The sequence below is a fragment of the Dendropsophus ebraccatus genome, chromosome 13 (assembly GCF_027789765.1).
Source record: "Dendropsophus ebraccatus isolate aDenEbr1 chromosome 13, aDenEbr1.pat, whole genome shotgun sequence".
In the NCBI taxonomy this organism is placed as follows: domain Eukaryota; kingdom Metazoa; phylum Chordata; class Amphibia; order Anura; family Hylidae; genus Dendropsophus; species Dendropsophus ebraccatus.
The window spans coordinates 3,698,714-3,719,993 of NC_091466.1; the positions used below are offsets into that span (position 1 = coordinate 3,698,714).

The window sequence follows — 21,280 nt, forward strand, 5'->3', positions numbered from 1 at the left end:
CTATACATTACATACAGAGAGACCTGATATATTCTATACATTACATACAGAGTGACCGCATATATTCTATAGAGACATTACATACAGTGACCTGATATATTCTATACATTACATACAGAGTGACCTGATATATTCTATACATTACATACATAGGGACCTGATATATTCTATACATTACATACAGAGTGACCTGATATATTCTATAGAGACATTACATACAGAGTGACCTGATATATTCTATACATTACATACAGAGTGACCTGATATATTCTATATACATTACATACAGAGTGACCTGATATATTCTATACATTACATAGAGTGACCTGATATATTCTATATACATTACATACAGAGTGACCTGATATATTCTATACATTACATACAGAGTGACCTGATATATTCTATACATTACATACAGAGGTACCTGATATATTCTATACATTACATACAGAGTGACCTGATATATTCTATACATTACTACACAGAGTGACCTGATATATTCTATACATTACATACAGAGTGACCTGATATATTCTATACATTACATACAGAGTTACCTGAAATATTCTATAGAGACATAACATACAGAGTGACCTGATATATTCTATACATTACATACAGAGTGACCGCATATATTCTATAGAGACATTACATACAGTGACCTGATATATTCTATACATTACATACAGAGTGACCTGATATATTCTATACATTACATACATAGGGACCTGATATATTCTATACATTACATACAGAGTGACCTGATATATTCTATAGAGACATTACATACAGAGTGACCTGATATATTCTATACATTACATACAGAGTGACCTGATATATTCTATATACATTACATACAGAGTGACCTGATATATTCTATACATTACATAGAGTGACCTGATATATTCTATATACATTACATACAGAGTGACCTGATATATTCTATACATTACATACAGAGTGACCTGATATATTCTATACATTACATACAGAGGTACCTGATATATTCTATACATTACATACAGAGTGACCTGATATATTCTATACATTACTACACAGAGTGACCTGATATATTCTATACATTACATACAGAGTGACCTGATATATTCTATACATTACATACAGAGTTACCTGAAATATTCTATAGAGACATAACATACAGAGTGACCTGATATATTCTATAGACATTACATACAGAGTGACCTGATATATTCTATACATTACTACACAGAGTGACCTGATATATTCTATACATTACATACAGAGTGACCTGATATATTCTATACATTACATACAGAGTTACCTGAAATATTCTATAGAGACATAACATACAGAGTGACCTGATATATTATATAGACATTACATACAGAGTGACCTGATATATTCTATACATTACATACAGAGTGACCTGATATATTCTATACATTACATACAGAGGGACCTGATATATTCTATACATTACATACAGTGACCTGATATATTCTATACATTACATACAGAGAGACCTGATATATTCTATACATTACATACAGAGTGACCTGATATATTCTATAGAGACATTACATACAGAGGGACCTGATATATTCTATACATTACATACAGAGGGACCTGATATATTCTATATACATTACATACAGAGTGACCTGATATATTCTATAGAGACATTACATACAGAGGGACCTGATATATTCTGGAGACATTACATACAGAGGGACCTGATATATTCTGGAGACATTACATACAGAGTGACCTGATATATTCTATACATTACATACTGAGTGACCTGATATATTCTATACATTACATACAGTGACCTGATATATTCTATACATTACATACAGAGAGACCTGATATATTCTATACATTACATACAGAGTGACCTGATATATTCTATATACATTACATACAAAGTGACCTGATATATTCTATACATTACATACAGAGTGACCTGATATATTCTATATACATTACATACAGAGTGACCTGATATATTCTATACATTACATACAGAGAGACCTGATATATTCTATACATTACATACAGAGAGACCTGATATATTCTATACATTACATACAGAGTGACCGCATATATTCTATAGAGACATTACATACAGTGACCTGATATATTCTATACATTACATACAGAGTGACCTGATATATTCTATACATTACATACATAGGGACCTGATATATTCTATACATTACATACAGAGTGACCTGATATATTCTATAGAGACATTACATACAGAGTGACCTGATATATTCTATACATTACATACAGAGTGACCTGATATATTCTATACATTACATACAGAGTGACCTGATATATTCTATATACATTACATACAGAGTGACCTGATATATTCTATAGACATTACATACAGAGTGATCTGATATATTCTATACATTACATACAGAGGGACCTGATATATTCTATACATTACATACAGAGGGACCTGATATATTCTATACATTACATACAGAGGGACCTGATATATTCTATACATTACATACAGAGGGACCTGATATATTCTATAGACATTACATACAGAGGGACCTGATATATTCTAGACATTACATACAGAGGGACCTGATATATTCTATAGAGACATTACATACAGAGTGACCTGATATATTCTATATACATTATATACAGAGTGATCTGATATATTCTATACATTACATACAGAGTGACCTGATATATTCTATACATTACATACAGAGTGACCTGATATATTCTATATACATTACATACAGAGTGACCTGATATATTCTATACATTACATACAGAGTGACCTGATATATTCTATATACATTACATACAGAGTGACCTGATATATTCTATAGACATTACATACAGAGGGACCTGATATATTCTATACATTACATACAGAGGGACCTGATATATTCTATACATTACATACAGAGGGACCTGATATATTCTATACATTACATACAGAGGGACCTGATATATTCTATACATTACATACAGAGGGACCTGATATATTCTATACATTACATACAGAGGGACCTGATATATTCTATACATTACATACAGAGTGACCTGATATATTCTATAGACATTACATACAGAGGGACCTGATATATTCTAGACATTACATACAGAGGGACCTGATATATTCTATACATTACATACAGAGGGACCTGATATATTCTATACATTACATACAGAGGGACCTGATATATTCTATACATTACATACAGAGTGACCTGAAATATTCTATAGAGACATTACATACAGAGTGACCTGATATATTCTATACATTACATACAGAGTGACCTGATATATTCTATACATTACATACAGAGTGACCTGATATATTCTATACATTACATACAGAGGGACATGATATATTCTATACATTACATACAGAGTGACCTGATATATTCTATACATTACATACAGAGGGACCTGATATATTCTATAATTTACATACAGAGGGACATGATATATTCTATAGAGACATTACATACAGAGTGACCTGATATATTCTATACATTACATACAGAGGGACCTGATATATTCTATACATTACATACAGAGTGACCTGATATATTCTATAGACATTACATACAGAGTGACCTGATATAGTCTATACATTACATACAGAGGGACCTGATATATTCTATAGAGACATTACATACAGAGTGACCTGATATATTCTATAGACATTACATACAGAGTGACCTGATATATTCTATACATTACATACAGAGGGACCTGATATATTCTATACATTACATACAGAGGGACCTGATATATTCTATACATTACATACAGAGTGACCTGATATATTCTATACATTACATACAGAGTGACCTGATATATTCTATACATTACATACAGAGTGACCTGATATATTCTATACATTACATACAGAGGGACCTGATATATTCTATACATTACATACAGAGGGGCCTGATATATTCTATACATTACATACAGAGGGACCTGATATATTCTATACATTACATACAGAGGGACCTGATATATTCTATACATTACATACAGAGGGACCTGATATATTCTATAGACATTACATACAGAGTGACCTGATATATTCTATACATTACATACAGAGGGACCTGATATATTCTATACATTACATACAGAGGGACCTGATATATTCTATACATTACATGCAGAGGGACCTGATATATTCTATACATTACATACAGAGTGACCTGAAATATTCTATAGAGACATTACATACAGAGCGACCTGATATATTCTATACATTACATACAGAGCGACCTGATATATTCTATACATTACATACAGAGTGACCTCATATATTCTATAGACATTACATACAGAGTGAACTGATATATTCTATACATTACATACAGAGTGACCTGATATATTCTATAGACATTACATACAGAGTGACCTGATATATTCTATACATTACATACAGAGTGACCTGATATATTCTATACATTACATACAGAGTGACCTGATATATTCTATACATTACATACAGAGTGACCTGATATATTCTAGACATTACATACAGAGTGACCTGATATATTCTATAGACATTACATACAGAGTGACCTGATATATTCTATAGACATTACATACAGAGTGACCTGATATATTCTATACATTACATACAGAGGGACCTGATATATTCTATACATTACATACAGAGGGACGTGATATATTCTATACATTACATACAGAGGGACCTGATATATTCTATAGACATTACATACAGAGTGACCTGATATATTCTATACATTACATACAGAGGGACCTGATATATTCTATACATTACATACAGAGGGACCTGATATATTCTATACATTACATGCAGAGGGACCTGATATATTCTATACATTACATACAGAGTGACCTGAAATATTCTATAGAGACATTACATACAGAGTGACCTGATATATTCTATACATTACATACAGAGTGACCTCATATATTCTATAGACATTACATACAGAGTGAACTGATATATTCTATACATTACATACAGAGTGACCTGATATATTCTATAGACATTACATACAGAGTGACCTGATATATTCTATACATTACATACAGAGTGACCTGATATATTCTATACATTACATACAGAGTGACCTGATATATTCTATAGACATTACATACAGAGTGACCTGATATATTCTATAGACATTACATACAGAGTGACCTGATATATTCTATACATTACATACAGAGGGACCTGATATATTCTATACATTACATACAGAGGGACCTGATATATTCTATACATTACATACAGAGGGACCTGATATATTCTATACATTACATACAGAGTGACCTGATATATTCTATAGACATTACATACAGAGTGACCTGATATAGTCTATACATTACATACAGAGTGACCTGATATATTCTATACATTACATACAGAGTGACCTGATATATTCTATAGAGACATTACATACAGAGTGACCTGATATATTCTATACATTACATACAGAGTGACCTGATATATTCTATAGAGACATTACATACAGAGTGACCTAATATATTCTATACATTACATACAGAGTGACCTGATATATTCTATACATTACATACAGAGTGACCTGATATATTCTATAGACATTACATACAGAGTGACCTGATATATTCTATAGAGACATTACATACAGAGTGACCTAATATATTCTATATATCAGGTCACTCTGTATGTAATGTATAGAATATATCAGGTCACTCTGTATGTAATGTATATAGAATATATCAGGTCACTCTGTATGTAATGTATATAGAATATATCAGGTCACTCTATGTAATGTCTATAGAATATATCAGGTCACTCTGTATGTAATGTATAGAATATATCAGGTCACTCTGTATGTAATGTCTATAGAATATATCAGGTACCTCTGTATGTAATGTATAGAATATATCAGGTCCCTCTGTATGTAATGTATATAGAATATATCAGGTCACTCTGTATGTAATGTATAGAATATATCAGGTCCCTCTGTATGTAATGTATATAGAATATATCAGGTCACTCTATGTAATGTCTATAGAATATATCAGGTCACTCTGTATGTAATGTATAGAATATATCAGGTCACTCTGTATGTAATGTATAGAATATATCAGGTCACTCTGTATGTAATGTATAGAATATATCAGGTCACTCTGTATGTAATGTATAGAATATATCAGGTCACTCTGTATGTAATGTATAGAATATATCAGGTCAATCTGTATGTAATGTATAGAATATATCAGGTCACTCTGTATGTAATGTCTATAGAATATATCAGGTCACTCTGTATGTAATGTCTATAGAATATATCAGGTCACTCTGTATGTAATGTATAGAATATATCAGGTCACTCTATGTAATGTCTATAGAATATATCAGGTCACTCTGTATGTAATGTATAGAATATATCAGGTCACTCTATGTAATGTCTATAGAATATATCAGGTCACTCTGTATGTAATGTATAGAATATATCAGGTCACTCTGTATGTAATGTATAGAATATATCAGGTCACTCTGTATGTAATGTCTATAGAATATATCAGGTCACTCTGTATGTAATGTATAGAATATATCAGGTCCCTCTGTATGTAATGTATAGAATATATCAGGTCCCTCTGTATGTAATGTATAGAATATATCAGGTCACTCTGTATGTAATGTATAGAATATATCAGGTCACTCTGTATGTAATGTATATAGAATATATCAGGTCACTGTATGTAATGTCTATAGAATATATCAGGTCACTCTGTATGTAATGTATAGAATATATCAGGTCACTCTGTATGTAATGTATAGAATATATCAGGTCACTCTGTATGTAATGTATATAGAATATATCAGGTCAATCTGTATGTAATGTCTATAGAATATATCAGGTCCCTCTGTATGTAATGTATAGAATATATCAGGTCCCTCTGTATGTAATGTATAGAATGTATCAGGTCCCTCTGTATGTAATGTCTCTATAGAATATATCAGGTCACTCTGTATGTAATGTATAGAATATATCAGGTCCCTCTATGTAATGTATAGAATATATCAGGTCACTCTGTATGTAATGTATATAATATATCAGGTCACTCTGTATGTAATGTATAGAATATATCAGGTCACTCTGTATGTAATGTATAGAATATATCAGGTTACTTTTTGAGTTGAATTAGTGGAACAAATTTTTTTTGTTGATTTTCTAATTTATTGCAAACCACTCACACTCGTCTTCTCTTGATCTACAGTCTGTGAAGAAGTTTCCATGCCGTCTGTGTGAGCGCTCGTTTTGCTCCGCCCCCAGTTTGCGCCGCCACGTCCGTGTGAATCACGAGGGCATTAAGCGTGTGTACCCCTGCAGGTATGTGTATTTGGGGCAGCATATATATGTGTATATATATTCATATATATATATAATGTGTGTGTGTGTGTGGCGCTCCACAGTAGATAGGGAGAGAAAAGAGACAGATGAGATAGATAGCCAAACAACTAGATAGATACAGGGAGAGATAGAGAAGGAATACAAAGTGTTGGTGAGAGAAGCAGGAGAGAGGAAGAGAAAAAGAAAATAGCAAGATCCAGGGAAAGCTGAATATAGAAGATAAGGTGATAGATAGGGAAAGAGGCTGAGAAATCAAGAGATAGGGAGAGATAGGCATCTAAATAAAAAAATAGTGAGATCTGGGGAGAGAAAAGTGAGAAAAGAGTCAAGGCAGGTAGCATTGAAGCAGCTCCTGTCCCGTGACTGAGAGTACACACTACACATTGCTGCTCTGCTGGCTGCCGTCAACCCCGTTTAGCCACAACCAAAAAAGTTTTTTTTTTAAAGTTTGTTTGAGGGGGCGTGGCCTGGTCATGGCGGCCAGTAGAGGCTCCCTCTTACCTCCTCTCTCCTCCGCGCCTGACAGCGTCTTACAGCAGCCACCAGAGTCCTGGGGTATAGTCTGCAGCGGGGCGCTCCTGGCGCTATCCTATGGCGTGTCAAGAACCTGGAACAAGCCTTCTCTAAACTGAGAGATGAACAACTATCACAACAACTACAGCTAGATCAGCACTCCCAACAGATTCAACAGCTGTTTGACATGGCGGATGATGCTGAGAATAGGAACCGCCGAAATAGCATTCGTGTGCTGGGCATACCTGAGGCGGTTAAACAACCAGACCTGATGCCCACTCTGTTGGGTATATTCAATATGCTGTTACAAAAGCCCCCTCACTGACCCCATCAATATAGACAGAGCCCACAGAACCCTGGGCCCCCCCAGCTCCGATCCTGCCCGGCCCAGGGATGTGGTGTGCAGGATACACTTTTTTCAAGAAAAGGAGGAGATCATGAGGAGGGCCCAAGATGCTGGCAATATCGATTTTGATGGCGCGCAGATTCAGCTGCTCACGGACCTGTCTCGTGTTACCCTTGCAAAGAGACGTGCCCTACAGCCCCTCCTGGGCCTCCTAAGAGAAAAGAGCATCCCGTATTCCTGGGGCTACCTCTTTCAGCTCCAGGTCCGTCAGGGTAACAGATTACTCTATCTACGCTCCCCAGCTGACCTGCCGGCGCCTGTGGATGTCCTGGATCTCCCGCCAGTCTCCATTACAGATCGGCCATCCCTGCTTCCTTTCCAGCCAAGGGCTTTGAGAGGTCCGGACGCTGCTTCCAGACCATCCCGCTCCCGCAGACGCCGCCGACGTGAGCCTCCCCAGCTCCGTTCCGAATCCTAAGGAACTGGCTGCAACCGGCTGACAAGTAGCTATGTCTCACCTTTGCCTGCCTCATATTGCTCGGCGTGAATTCCTGGGTGATGCTCCCCTAAGACGGAGTTTCAGTGTTCTGATCCAAGCGTACAGTCTCAGGGACTCTGTAAGGCCCCCTTCACACGTCCGTGTCAGTTTTTACTGTCAGGAAATCCTGATCAGGAGACCTTAAATGTCATCAGGATAGTATCAGGATTTCCTGACAGTAATCCGTTTTTACCATCAGGAAACCATCAGGAAAAACCTTCAGGATTTCCTGATGAGATAATATTGTCTAGTATGCCAACATAAATCACAGGTACCCGTGTACCTGGATGGACACAGGCTGCAGAACTACAACTCCCATCATGGCCTGCCAGCAGAGCCATGATGGGAGTTGTACTTCTGCAACCTGGATGGCCACAGGCTGCAGAACTACAACTCCCATCATGGCCTGCCAGCAGAGCCATGATGGGAGTTGTACTTCTGCAACCTGGATGGCCACAGGCTGCAGAACTACAACACCCATCATGGCCTGCCAGCAGAGCCATGATGGGAGTTGTACTTCTGCAACCTGGATGGCCACAGGCTGCAGAACTACAACTCCCATCATGGCCTGCCAGCAGAGCCATGATGGGAGTTGTACTTCTGCAACCTGGATGGCCACAGGCTGCAGAACTACAACTCCCATCATGGCCTGCCAGCAGAGCCATGATGGGAGTTGTACTTCTGCAACCTGGATGGCCACAGGCTGCAGAACTACAACTCCCATCATGGCCTGCCAGCAGAGCATGGTGGGAGTAGTAGCCCTAATCTCACCTGTCCCGGATCCTGCTCTGTCGGGGCCGCGAGGTTGGGGTCCGGGTCAGAGTGCAGTGCTGAGGTCCGGGCAGCGGCGGCGGTCGGAGGTGCGGAGCGGCCTGGTGGTGAGTTCCCGGGGGGGGGGGGAGAGGGTCAGATGCGGCGGCGGGGGCGGCGGCGGCGGGGGCGGCGGCGGGGTCGCGGCGGAGGTACTGGAGCATCCGGCGGCCGGCCCGGTGGTGAGTTCCCGGGGGGTGGGGGGGGTTGAGAGGGTCAGATGCGGCGGCGGCGGGGGGGGGGGATCTGTAGTGCCGGGCAGCGTGTGCGGTGCGGTGCGGGGGGGATGGGGGGTGGGCGGGTGATCGGACGGCGGCCGGGGCTGGCTCTCTACCAGTCCGGAATCGCGGGCACTTTCCTGATATACATCAGGAAAATGCCCGTGATTCCGGCGCTCCCATAGACTTCTATGGGGGCGTCCGTGCCGGATTTCCGGACGAAAATAGGACAGGATCTAAAAAATCCGGTCCTATTTTCCGGAACGGACACCCTTCCGGAAAAATCCGGAAGGGTGTCCGTGTCTAATGTTAGTCTATGAGTCCGGAAATCCGTCCGGATTTCCTGATAGGAAATCCGGACAGATTTTCCGGACGTGTGAAGGGGGCCTAACTGTTTAATGTTTGCGGTCTTTGTATTGTATACACAAATTGGGTCCCTCTGTTTACTTCATTTTTTATTTATTTTTTTTCTCCCTCTTAGTTTAACTATTTGTTCTGCTTATTGCACATTATACCCCGCAGCGAGAAAGTGGGGGACCAACCTGTGCCTGCGCATGGTCTGGCTAACCAGGCGAAAGTTTATGTAATATGTACTTTGTCATCATCAAGGATATATTTTATAACACGGTGCTTACTGGGTTACCTGCCTTGGACTCCTCACTCTCCCATTCCTTCCACCTCCCCTGCCCCTCCTCTTCCTCTTCTTTGGTCCTGTCCTGTTTCTAGAGCTGCTGTTTGATTGTCCACACAGTCTCTATTCTTCTCTCTGTTATTTCTCACTCTCCCTCCTCTTTTTTGATTCTCTTTTCTACTCTTCTCCCCCGTCTGAAGGCATCCTGCCCAGATGGCATCCCTGAAGTTCACTGCGCTGAATATCCAGGGCTTTAACAAGCCAGAGTGGCAAACACAGCTGCTCTACCGCATGAACAAACAAAGAACACATGTCCTTCTGTTGTAAGAGACCCATTTCAGGACAGGGCATATTCCCACCATGCCCACTAGATACTATACGCAATGGCACCACAGTACTAACCCCAATGCTAAAACGAAGGGTGTTAGCATTGCTATTCACAAGTCTCTACCCCTAACTGTGCTCGACATGGTGGTGGACCCTGGGCGTCGTTATTTGTTTTTAAAAGCCAAAATTGCTGAGCGTATTTATACAATAGCTAACTTTTACTTTCCTAATCGCAACCAGGCGCGGGCTAGCCGGCTTTATCTGCACGCTCTACAGGACTTCGCGGAAGGGCTCCTGGTCACCGCTGGGGACTTCAACCTACTTCTTGACAAAGCAGTGGACTCCTCTTCGGGCAGGTCGTCTCTCTCCCTCTCACAATCCCGTTCCCTTAAAAAGCTTCTCTTCGATAACAGACTGGTGGACGCGTGGAGGATCCTCCACCCCGGGTTAAGAGACTACACCTTTTACTCTTCGGTCCACAATTCATATAGCAGGATCGATCTCTTTTTGATCGACCACCACTTGCTCTCCTGGCACCCCCGGGCAAACATAGATCCCATGACGTGGGCCAATCACGCCCCAGTTACCTTGACACTGACGCTCCCTGACTCCTCGCCCCGCGAATGGAGCTGGAGGCTTAATCCTAATCTCTTGCGGGACGTGGCCTGTCGAGCCGACCTACAACAATCCATTACGCATTACGCATTTTCTGGCTGACCACTCCGCGGACAATACTTCCTTGCCCGTGCAGTGGGAAGCGTTGAAGTGCGTACTTTGGAGGGGCTTGATACGCCACGGGTCCCGCTTAAAAAAAGCAAAGCATGTTGCAGAGACATCCCATAAACGATCATCTGATCCGACGGTGCTGGCCTCCCTCGTTGGGCTGAGGGGTCAATTACAAACTCTCCTTGATCAAAAATATGCTAGGTTCAGAGAGAGAACCAAACGGTTCTTCTATGAATTCTCTAACAAATGTGGAGCCTTGCTAGCAAAATTCTTACACCCCCGCATGTCTCAATCTTTTGTTGCCTCGATCACCTCGTCTCTCCAGGGGACGTGCCACACACCATCGGAGATTGCAGATGTCTTCAGGGAATTTTATCACACTCTATACAACCTAAAGGGCCCATTAGCAGACATGGCCCCCACACCTTCCTCACTAAGGTCGACCAGTATATTGAGGACACGGCGCTGCCGACCCTGTCAATGGACGTGGCCTCAGACTTGGATGCTCTGTTCGCTGAGAGCGAATTAGCTTCAGCCATTAAAGACACCCCTAACGGTAAAAGCCCGGGCGCGGACGGGTTTACAACCTAGTTCTATAAGCTTTTCTCCCCCAAGTTGGCTTCCTTCCTGACACGAGTCTTCAACGCGGTCTCCTCGTGCCCCTTTCCCCTGCAGTCCCTCATGGCTACAATTGTGGTGATCCCCAAGCCGGGGAAGGACCCATCTGTATGTGAGAATTATCGGCCTATATCGCTTATTAACACCGATATTAAACTCTTCTCTAAACTTGTAACCAACTGACTGGGTCCACACAGATCAGGTGGGTTTTTTCCCCCACAGAGAAGCCAGGGACAATCTGAACAAAACTCTGCTCTTGGTTTCCCATGCGAAGAGGTCTGGTGCACCCGCATGCCTAATATTGGTTGACGGCGAAAAAGCTTTCGACAGGGTTCACTGGACCTTTCTGCATTCTACCCTGCGGCAGATTGCGGGAGAGGATAGCGGTGCTATACAGCAACCCTACGGCCAGATTGCGAGTCAACGGGGTACTTTCCTCACCCCTCCTCATGGCTAACGACAGGCGACAGGGATGCCCCCTGTCGCCGATGCTCTATGCATTAGTAATGGAGCACCTAGCGGTGGCTCTACGTGCCTCCCCAGACATAACGGGGCTTCAACTCGGGTGTTCCCACTATACAATTGCTCTCTACACGGATGACCTTATGCTTTATGTAACCAATACTAGGGTCTCCTTCCCCGCTATTCTTAAGGAGTTTGAACGGTATGGCCAGGTTAGCAATTTTAAAGCTAACTATAGTAAGACCGAAGTGCTAAACATCTCTCTACTGGCCACCCTGGTCTCACACTTGAAGACCTCCTTCTCGTTTCGGTGGCAATCCCCGGCCATCAAGTATTTGGGAGTGTGGATCTTGGCTGAGTTCTCCACATTGTTCTCCTTAAATTATTCCACCTTATTGGCCCGCACAAAAATAGACCTCAGCACGTACAACAGACCGCTCCTTTCCTGGTTTGGAAGAATACATGCCATCAAAATGGACATTCTGCCGTGGTTTTTATACATATTTCAGGCACTCCCTATACCCGTGCCGGTCACGTTCTTCAAAGAACGTTAAGCGCTGCGGAATCTGTTGGCGCTATACAAATAAATATTATTATTATTATTAAAGAACTCCAGACCCTGCTGAGAAAATTTGTGTGGGGTCAATAAGACCTCGCCTTAAATACAAAACACTTACAAGACCCAAGTTGAGCGGCGGGGCTTGTCTCCCTGACTTTTCCCTGTACTACAAGGCCTTGGTTCTTCTGAGACTTGTGGACTGGCTCCACAACTCCAGGAGCAAACAATGGGTCAGGATAGAAAGCGAGCTCTCCCCATTGCACTGCAGTCTCTTCCCTGGATCTTTCCAGTTAATCGCCCTTACATAAGAGTCTTTTACCTACTTGACCAGCGTGCGGGTGGGAATCATTCCTGGGATGGAGGCCCTCTGAGGGTGTCCGGCTGGGTGGGATCTTGGGGACTAGCTCTGCCCTACAACCCCCCCCCCCCCCCCCCCTTCTTTGCTGATCTTCAGGCGGCCTGCCCGGAAGGGACCCTGTCATGGCTGGAGTATAGTCAACTGAAAGCTTTCCTGCGCAAGAACTTTCCGCAGGGTATCCTCATGTCCACCCAGACTGACTTGGAGTCCCTCCTGATGGAGTCTTCTCCTCCTACTGAGACCATTTCACAGCTCTACCGCTTACTTTTACAGACAGATGCGGACGCTGAGCCGTCCTACATGCAGGCATGGGAAAAGGAGCTTGGCATGGCTTTTTCGGACGCTGATAAGCTAAAAATATACACCCTGACGCATAAAATGTCTATGGCATGTCATGCGCAGGATAAGAACTTCAAGATCCTGACCTGGTGGTACAGATGCCCGCAACTGTTACGCCAATGTTCCCGAGGCTTCGGACCTGTGCTTGCGTTGCGAGAGGGAGGTTGGCTCGATGCTTCATATTTGGTGGGGCTGCACTGTGCTGAAATAGTTTGGGGATGCTGTCTTTACTATATACACAAAGGTAACGGACAAGGCTATTACTCCTTCCCCTGGACTCGCCCTTCTCTCTCTGTTCCCGGTCCTTCCTCTGTTGCCAAAAAAGGTCTGCTACGCCACTTTCTTACGGCTGCACGAGCGGTCATTCCTAGGCATTGGAAGTCAACGACCCCCTCATCCATTTCTGGAAATGAACTTCCTCTATCGGATGGAGATGTTGACAGCAGAGGAACATGATCGGGGAAGCAGGGTCGAGAAAACATGGATGGCCTGGGTGACCTATAGAAGTGGGCCACTCCTCGCCAATTGGCTGAATTGACCTGGGGTCGCTTTTGGCAGATCGGAAAGCACCTTACCCACCCCACGGATATCATGCTTTACTTCTCGCGGGATGCTCTTCTGACGGTGGTTTTTCCTTTTCTCTCCTCTTCTCATCTTCACGGCTGTCTTTGCCTGCTGCCAGGCATACTTTCCCTCTTGCCTCTATCTCACCTTTTTCTACCCCCCCCCCCCTTGTCTGTCTTATAGTGGCCCTGAGAGGGTCTTGCCAACCTGCATTTCCCCGTGCAGTTGCCGGTGGTTTCCTCCACATCAGGCTTATGCTTTAATCTGCCTCCGCTCCCGTATAGGTTTGCATTTTTACTGAATCACCTGGGTTCATAGTTAATTCTATAGGCTAACGGTGTACCCTGCGTTGCTAACCGAGAGGACTTCAGGGTAGTGGCCCATTGACTGTTGGTGTTCCGCGCCACATTTACTCACCCACGGCCCGCCGCAACTGATGAACTCTGAGCGAAGGACACTGTTTTATAGCTCCTTAGCCCCCGACACGGAGCAGGTTGATTTGATTATTCTCTGTATGCGTTGTATACTCCTTCCCGGGGCTGTACCCAGTGTTTGTTACTTTTCTTTGTTTATTAAAAACTATGTTAAAATTCAGATTTACAAAAAAAAAAAAGTTTGATTCTCATAAGCTGTTATAGGTGAAGTAACCTATAGCAGCTAAACTTACTGACGCCCTCCATAGAGTGTGTGACGCTAAGTCCGCGCCCCACAAAACCTGGGTGCAATCAAGTGCTGCATCCTCCTCCTCAACTTTTTTTTTTTCATGTTTTTCACAATTTTTGCACTTTTGTTCTCCATATTTTATTGTTATTACTAATATATATATATTTTTTTTAATTCATATTTTTTTTTTCATTATTTTTGCACTTTGATTTTTTTCCACTTTTTTCGTTGTAATAGCAACTGCAACTAAACAAAACTATAGAGAAACAGTGGCTGTGGTCAGCTCCCAGCGTTATGAGTTCATGCTTTCTTGAATCACATAGGAAGATAGAGCACGGCGGTAAAGCCCCTGGATTCCAGGGTGTTAGTAACAAATGAAAAAACTTGATTCCTCCAGCTCATATAAAATTCCAATATTTATTAATCAAACTTCTAAGATAGTTGCCGACGCGTTTCGAGCCTGCTAGGCTCTTAATCATGGCATCTGTGTAGTTTAGACAAACAAAGTCTTAATATACAGTAATTACAAACGTGGTTAAAAAAACATGTATATACGCGAAGAGACAAACACAGAGGAAAATTGATATATATATATATATATATATTGCGTAATCCATATATTTAACATGTATTCGTGACAATCATTGGGGTTTGTATTATCTCCCGTACATTTATCTATACTGTAACATTACTGACACACTGAAATATTAATAGCAAATGAATGCATGTAGAAATATGCAATCAATATATAATACATCTGTGTGTATGCACAAAGAGAAGTCATGGTACCTGGATCTGATAATCTAGGGAAAGCGAATATATCCCATCCTATGGGTCACTAGGAAGCATCTGGGCTCTGAAATGTAATGAGCATGATCACCCAACTAAATTCGGGATGCCATATGAGCAACCAAATGTAATATAAAAATAGAAATAAACATCCAAATCTAAACAGAGAGAATACACGGGAAAAATCCCATACTATCCTACTGACCTCCAGGACCATGGCTGTAGGAGACAATCGAACGAGGCGCCGCTCAGCTAGCCGGCGTCTGACGCTGATCTCAATAGACCGGTCCGGATATACAATTAAACCTGAAACAGTCGCGTACGTCATATCCGTTCGGTGGAACGCACCATGCGTGTCACCACCGACTTAGGATAACAAGAACCCTATGCGCTCCACTGTGGAACGCATTTGCTGGAAGGAAAACAGCTGGTAACAGCCATAGATCAAAAAATAAAAGTAGTCCATGCACGGCATACTCCAGCAATGCCCCCTAGATGCTATATAATAACCAAATAAATGCCATATATGTGAGTGTACCACAACAGAACTAATGCAGAAGCAGTGTGCAACAATATAGGTATATATTGTGTCTCCACTTAAATATGCAAAAAAAGGCGGTCTGGTTAATAGTCCTCGTACATGCTCAAATCATAGTTTTTTTTTATTTATTTCATACAGCTGTGGTCTTCCCCTTTTTTTTTCCTTTTTTTCTATTTTCTTATTTGCTCTATTTTGGTTTTTTTTGCATATTTAAGTGGAGACACAATATATACCTATATTGTTGCACACTGCTTCTGCATTAGTTCTGTTGTGGTACACTCACATATATGGCATTCATTTGGTTATTATATAGCATCTAGGGGGCATTGCTGGAGTATGCCGTGCATGGACTACTTTTATTTTTTGATCTATGGCTGTTACCAGCTGTTTTCCTTCCAGCAAATGCGTTCCACAGTGGAGCGCATAGGGTTCTTGTTATCCTAAGTCGGTGGTGACACGCATGGTGCGTTCCACCGAACGGATATGACGTACGCGACTGTTTCAGGTTTAATTGTATATCCGGACCGGTCTATTGAGATCAGCGTCAGACGCCGGCTAGCTGAGCGGCGCCTCGTTCGATTGTCTCCTACAGCCATGGTCCTGGAGGTCAGTAGGATAGTATGGGATTTTTCCCGTGTATTCTCTCTGTTTAGATTTGGATGTTTATTTCTATCTTTATATTACATTTGGTTGCTCATATGGCATCCCGAATTTAGTTGGGTGATCATGCTTATTACATTTCAGAGCCCAGATGCTTCCTAGTGACCCATAGGATGGGATATATTCGCTTTCCCTAGATTATCAGATCCAGGTACCATGACTTCTTTGTGCATACACACAGATGTATTATACACTCACCGGCTACTTCATTAAGTACACCTGTCCAACTGCACGTTACCACTTAATTTCTAATCAGCCAATCACATGGCGGCAACTCAGTGCATTTAGGCATGTAGACATGGTCAAGACAATCTCCTGCAGTTCAAACCGAGCATCAGTATGGGGAAGAAAGGTGATTTGAGGGCCTTTGAACGTGGCATGGTTGTTGTTGCCAGAAGGGCTGGTCTGAGCATTTCAGAAACTGCTGATCTACTGGGATTTTCACGCACAACCATCTCTAGGGTTTACAGAGAATGGTCCGAAAAAGAAAAACATCCAGTGAGCGGCAGTTCTGTGGGCGGAAATGCCTTGTTGATGCCAGAGGTCAGAGGAGAATGGGCAGACTGGTTCCAGCTGATAGAAAGGCAACAGTGACTCAAATAGCCAACCGTTACAACCAAGGTAGGCAGAAGAGCATCTCTGAACGCACAGTACGGCCAACTCAGAGGCAGATGGGCTACAGCAGCAGAAGACCACACCGGGGGCCACTCCGCTCAGCTAAGAACAGGAAACTGAGGCTACAATTTGCACAAGCTCATCGAAATTGGACAGTAGAAGATTGAAAAAACGTTGCCTGGTCTGATGAGTCTCGATTTCTGCTTGAACATGACAATGAGTTTACTGTACTCCAATGGCCTCCACAGTCACCAGATCTCAATCCAATAGAGCATCTTTGGGATGTGGTGGAACGGGAGATTCTCATCATGGATGTGCAGCCGACAAATCTGCGGCAACTGTGTGATGCCATCATGTCACTATGGACCAAAATCTCTGAGGAAGCTTCCAGCACCTTGTTGTATCTATGCCACCAAGAATTGAGGCAGTTCTGAAGGCAAAAGGGGGTCCAACCCGTTACTAGCATGGTGTACCTAATAAAGTGGCCGCTGAGTGTATATTGATTGCATATTTCTACATGTATTCATTTGCTATTAATATTTCAGTGTGTCAGTAATGTTAAAGTATAGATAAATGTACGGGAGATAATACAAACCCCAATGATTGTCACGAATACATGTTAAATATATGGATTACGCAATATATGCAAAAATTATTATGTTAATTTGTTTTCCCTGAGACCCATTGGCATCACAACGTATGGGGTAAAATCGCCCCTGCGAGCCCCTGGGACGAAGGAATATTTTAATGAACATAATTAGATAAGATTTTAATCCCCTCCTACGGAAGTATAAATAGGCCCCGCCTCCCCACATCATCAGTCAAATAACAAGATCTAACAACAAGGGAGGGAGCCTTGTGATGCCAATGGGTCTCAGTGAAAACAAATTAACATAATAATTTTTGCTTCCCTATCGTCCCATTGGCATCACAACGTATGGGGAAGTAGCAAGATATCCCCAGGGTGGGTTACTCCAGAACAGCAGCATTGAGCACAGATCTGGCGAAGGCTGTTCTGGCTTCAAACTTGGCACTCAAACGATAATGCCTGACGAATGTAGATAGAGACGACCAGGAGGCAGCCTGGCAAATACTCTCCAAGGGTACGGATGATCTTTCAGCCCAGCTGGAAGCAACAGATCTCGTAGAATGTGCCCCTGTGAATTCTGGAGGGGTCTTGTCTGCCGAATAGCATAATCCAATTGCATCGCAAATCCAGCGAGATATGGAGGGCTTGGAAGCCTTTTTCCCTTTATTCTTACTAGCAAAAAGAATAAGCAGATTTTCATCTTTACGAAAATCCGCAACTCTGGACAAATAGATTCTAATTGATTCACATCATCTTGGGATTGACTTGCAGGAGAAAACACAGGAAGTACCACCGGTTCATTTATATTTGCAAATGAAGGTACCTTAGGTAGGAAGCCTGGGAGGAATCTGAGGATTACTTTGTCTTCTGCAAATGATACATAGGGAGGAGCTGAGCCAAGGGCCTGAAGCTCCCCTACCCTCTTGGCTGAGGTTACAGCCAATAGTAGAGTGCACTTAAAAGTGAGAAATTTTAGGTCTACCTCCTCCAAAGGTTCAAATGGAGGGAGGCAAAGGCATCTTAGAACGAAGGAGAGATCCCATGAATCTACTTGTCTATTCATTCTAGGCCTTAATCTTGTAATGGCCTTCACAAAATTTTTGACTTCCAAAAATTGAAATAATCTACAATTTAAATGAGCTGACAACGCTGCAATTTGGACTTTGATGGAACCTGGCGTCAATCCTTTGTCAAATCCTTCCTGCAGAAACTCCAGCACCTGCGGAGTAGAAGGCTTTAAAGTATTAATCTGCCTTGCAGAACACCAAGATTGGAAAATGTTCCATATACGGGCATAGGATTTGTTTGTGGCATTACTGCGAGCGTGAGATAGTGTGTGTGCAAAACTTTCTCAGAAAATTGTGCTGAACCTAATAGAATCCCCTCAGTCTCCATGCTGTGAGACTGAGACTGGCTAGGTCCTGGCAAAGATGCACCCCCTGTGAAATCAGGTCCGGATCCAATGGTAGTTTCCAGAATTCCCCCTTGCTCATATTCATGAGCAGGGTGAACCAGGCCCTCTTCGGCCAAAATGGTGTGATTATTATCACTGATGCCTGATCCAACCTGATCTTCATGAGAACCCTCGGAATCATGGAGATTGGAGGAAAAATGTAGGCCAGTTGGAAATTCCATTGTATTGACATGGCATCCACGATCGACGGTCTGTCTGTTGTATACAAGGAACAAAAATTCCTCAGTTTGGCATTCTCTGCTGACGCCATGAGATCTATCTGAGGTAGTCCCCATCTCCTAGTTAATTGCATGAACACTGTTCTCGACAGTGACCATTCTCCCGGAACCGTCAATCCTCGACTCAACCGATCTGCCAGAGTGTTGTGGATGCCCCTGATGTGCATGGCCATCAATCTGGACACTCTGGGTTCCGCCCATCTGAAGATACATTCCACTTCTCTGAGAAGTAGAGATGATCTGGTACCTCCCTGCTTGTTGATATACGCCACACAAGCAGTGTTGTCCGTCCTTATTCTCACCGCCCTCTGCGATAACATTGGAGAGAAATGTAGAAGAGCTAGATAAATAGCTCTGAGTTCCCTGACATTCGAAGGGAGCGAGGACTCCTGCGCGTTCCATACCCCTGACACCATCTTCTCTTCTACGTGGGCACCCCATCCTGTGCCTGACGCGTCCGTTGTGATCGTGATCCAATGAGGTTCGAGTATTGAGGCTCCATGTCTGACCTGTCTCCACCAGGTTAGAGACTGCCTTGTCTCTGTGGACAACACATGAAGCGCATCTAGATCTTCTATTCTGCGATTCCAAGTCTTCAGAACCTCCTGCTGAAGGTATCTCATGTGCCATAGAGCCCATGGAACCGCATCTGCAGCTGAGGAGAGGAGCCCCAGAAACTTCATTAGGGTTCGAAGAGACACCTGCCGAGGCGGAATTAGAAATTGTGCCCCTCTCTGAATACGAATCACTCTGGGTGGTTAGAGAAAGAGCTTCATTTGTATGGAATCTATGACAAATCCGAGGAACGTCTTTGTTGTGGACGGAACAAGGTCTGATTTTTCCTGGTTGACTATCCACCCCAATTGAAGTAGTATGTCCAAGACATAATTCAACTGGGACCTCAGAAGATTCTGAGTCTGTGCCATAATCAACCAGTCGTCTAGGTAGGGAATGATCTTTATTCCCTCTAACCTGAACAGTACCATGGTGGCTGATACAATCTTTGTAAATACAAAGGGGGCTGAAGTTATTCCAAATGGTAACACCTTGAACTGAAGGTGTCTTACCTCCCCCTGAAGTTGAGTCGCTATCCAGAAATCTTCAGAGAAATGGACCGCAAGGCCGCGGACCTGCGTGTCAAGCAGGCGAGGAGTCTAATTGCAGAAACACTGCACAGAACCTCCTCAGTAGCGCGGCCCAAAGCAACACTCTCTACTAATCCCTGTAGGGAGAAAAAGGGAGAGATTAAGAACACATAAACATGAGCATAAGGTAGGAGGGGGCAAGGTCCCCTAGGGCTTAGCTGGCGAAGTAAAAAAAAGACTGAT

General features: G+C 42.3%; 1 protein-coding gene across 3 annotated transcripts in view; it reads left to right on the forward strand.

Moving 5' to 3' along the window:
* The window catches only part of ZNF687 (zinc finger protein 687), a 49,253-nt gene that overhangs the window by 26,239 nt on the left and 1,734 nt on the right, over window positions 1–21,280 (forward strand). For all 3 annotated transcript variants that reach the window (XM_069951429.1, XM_069951430.1, XM_069951428.1), the window contains one exon: window positions 7,261–7,373. In XM_069951429.1, the coding sequence (XP_069807530.1) occupies window positions 7,261–7,373 (113 nt within the window). The remainder of the gene's footprint in view (window positions 1–7,260; window positions 7,374–21,280) is intronic.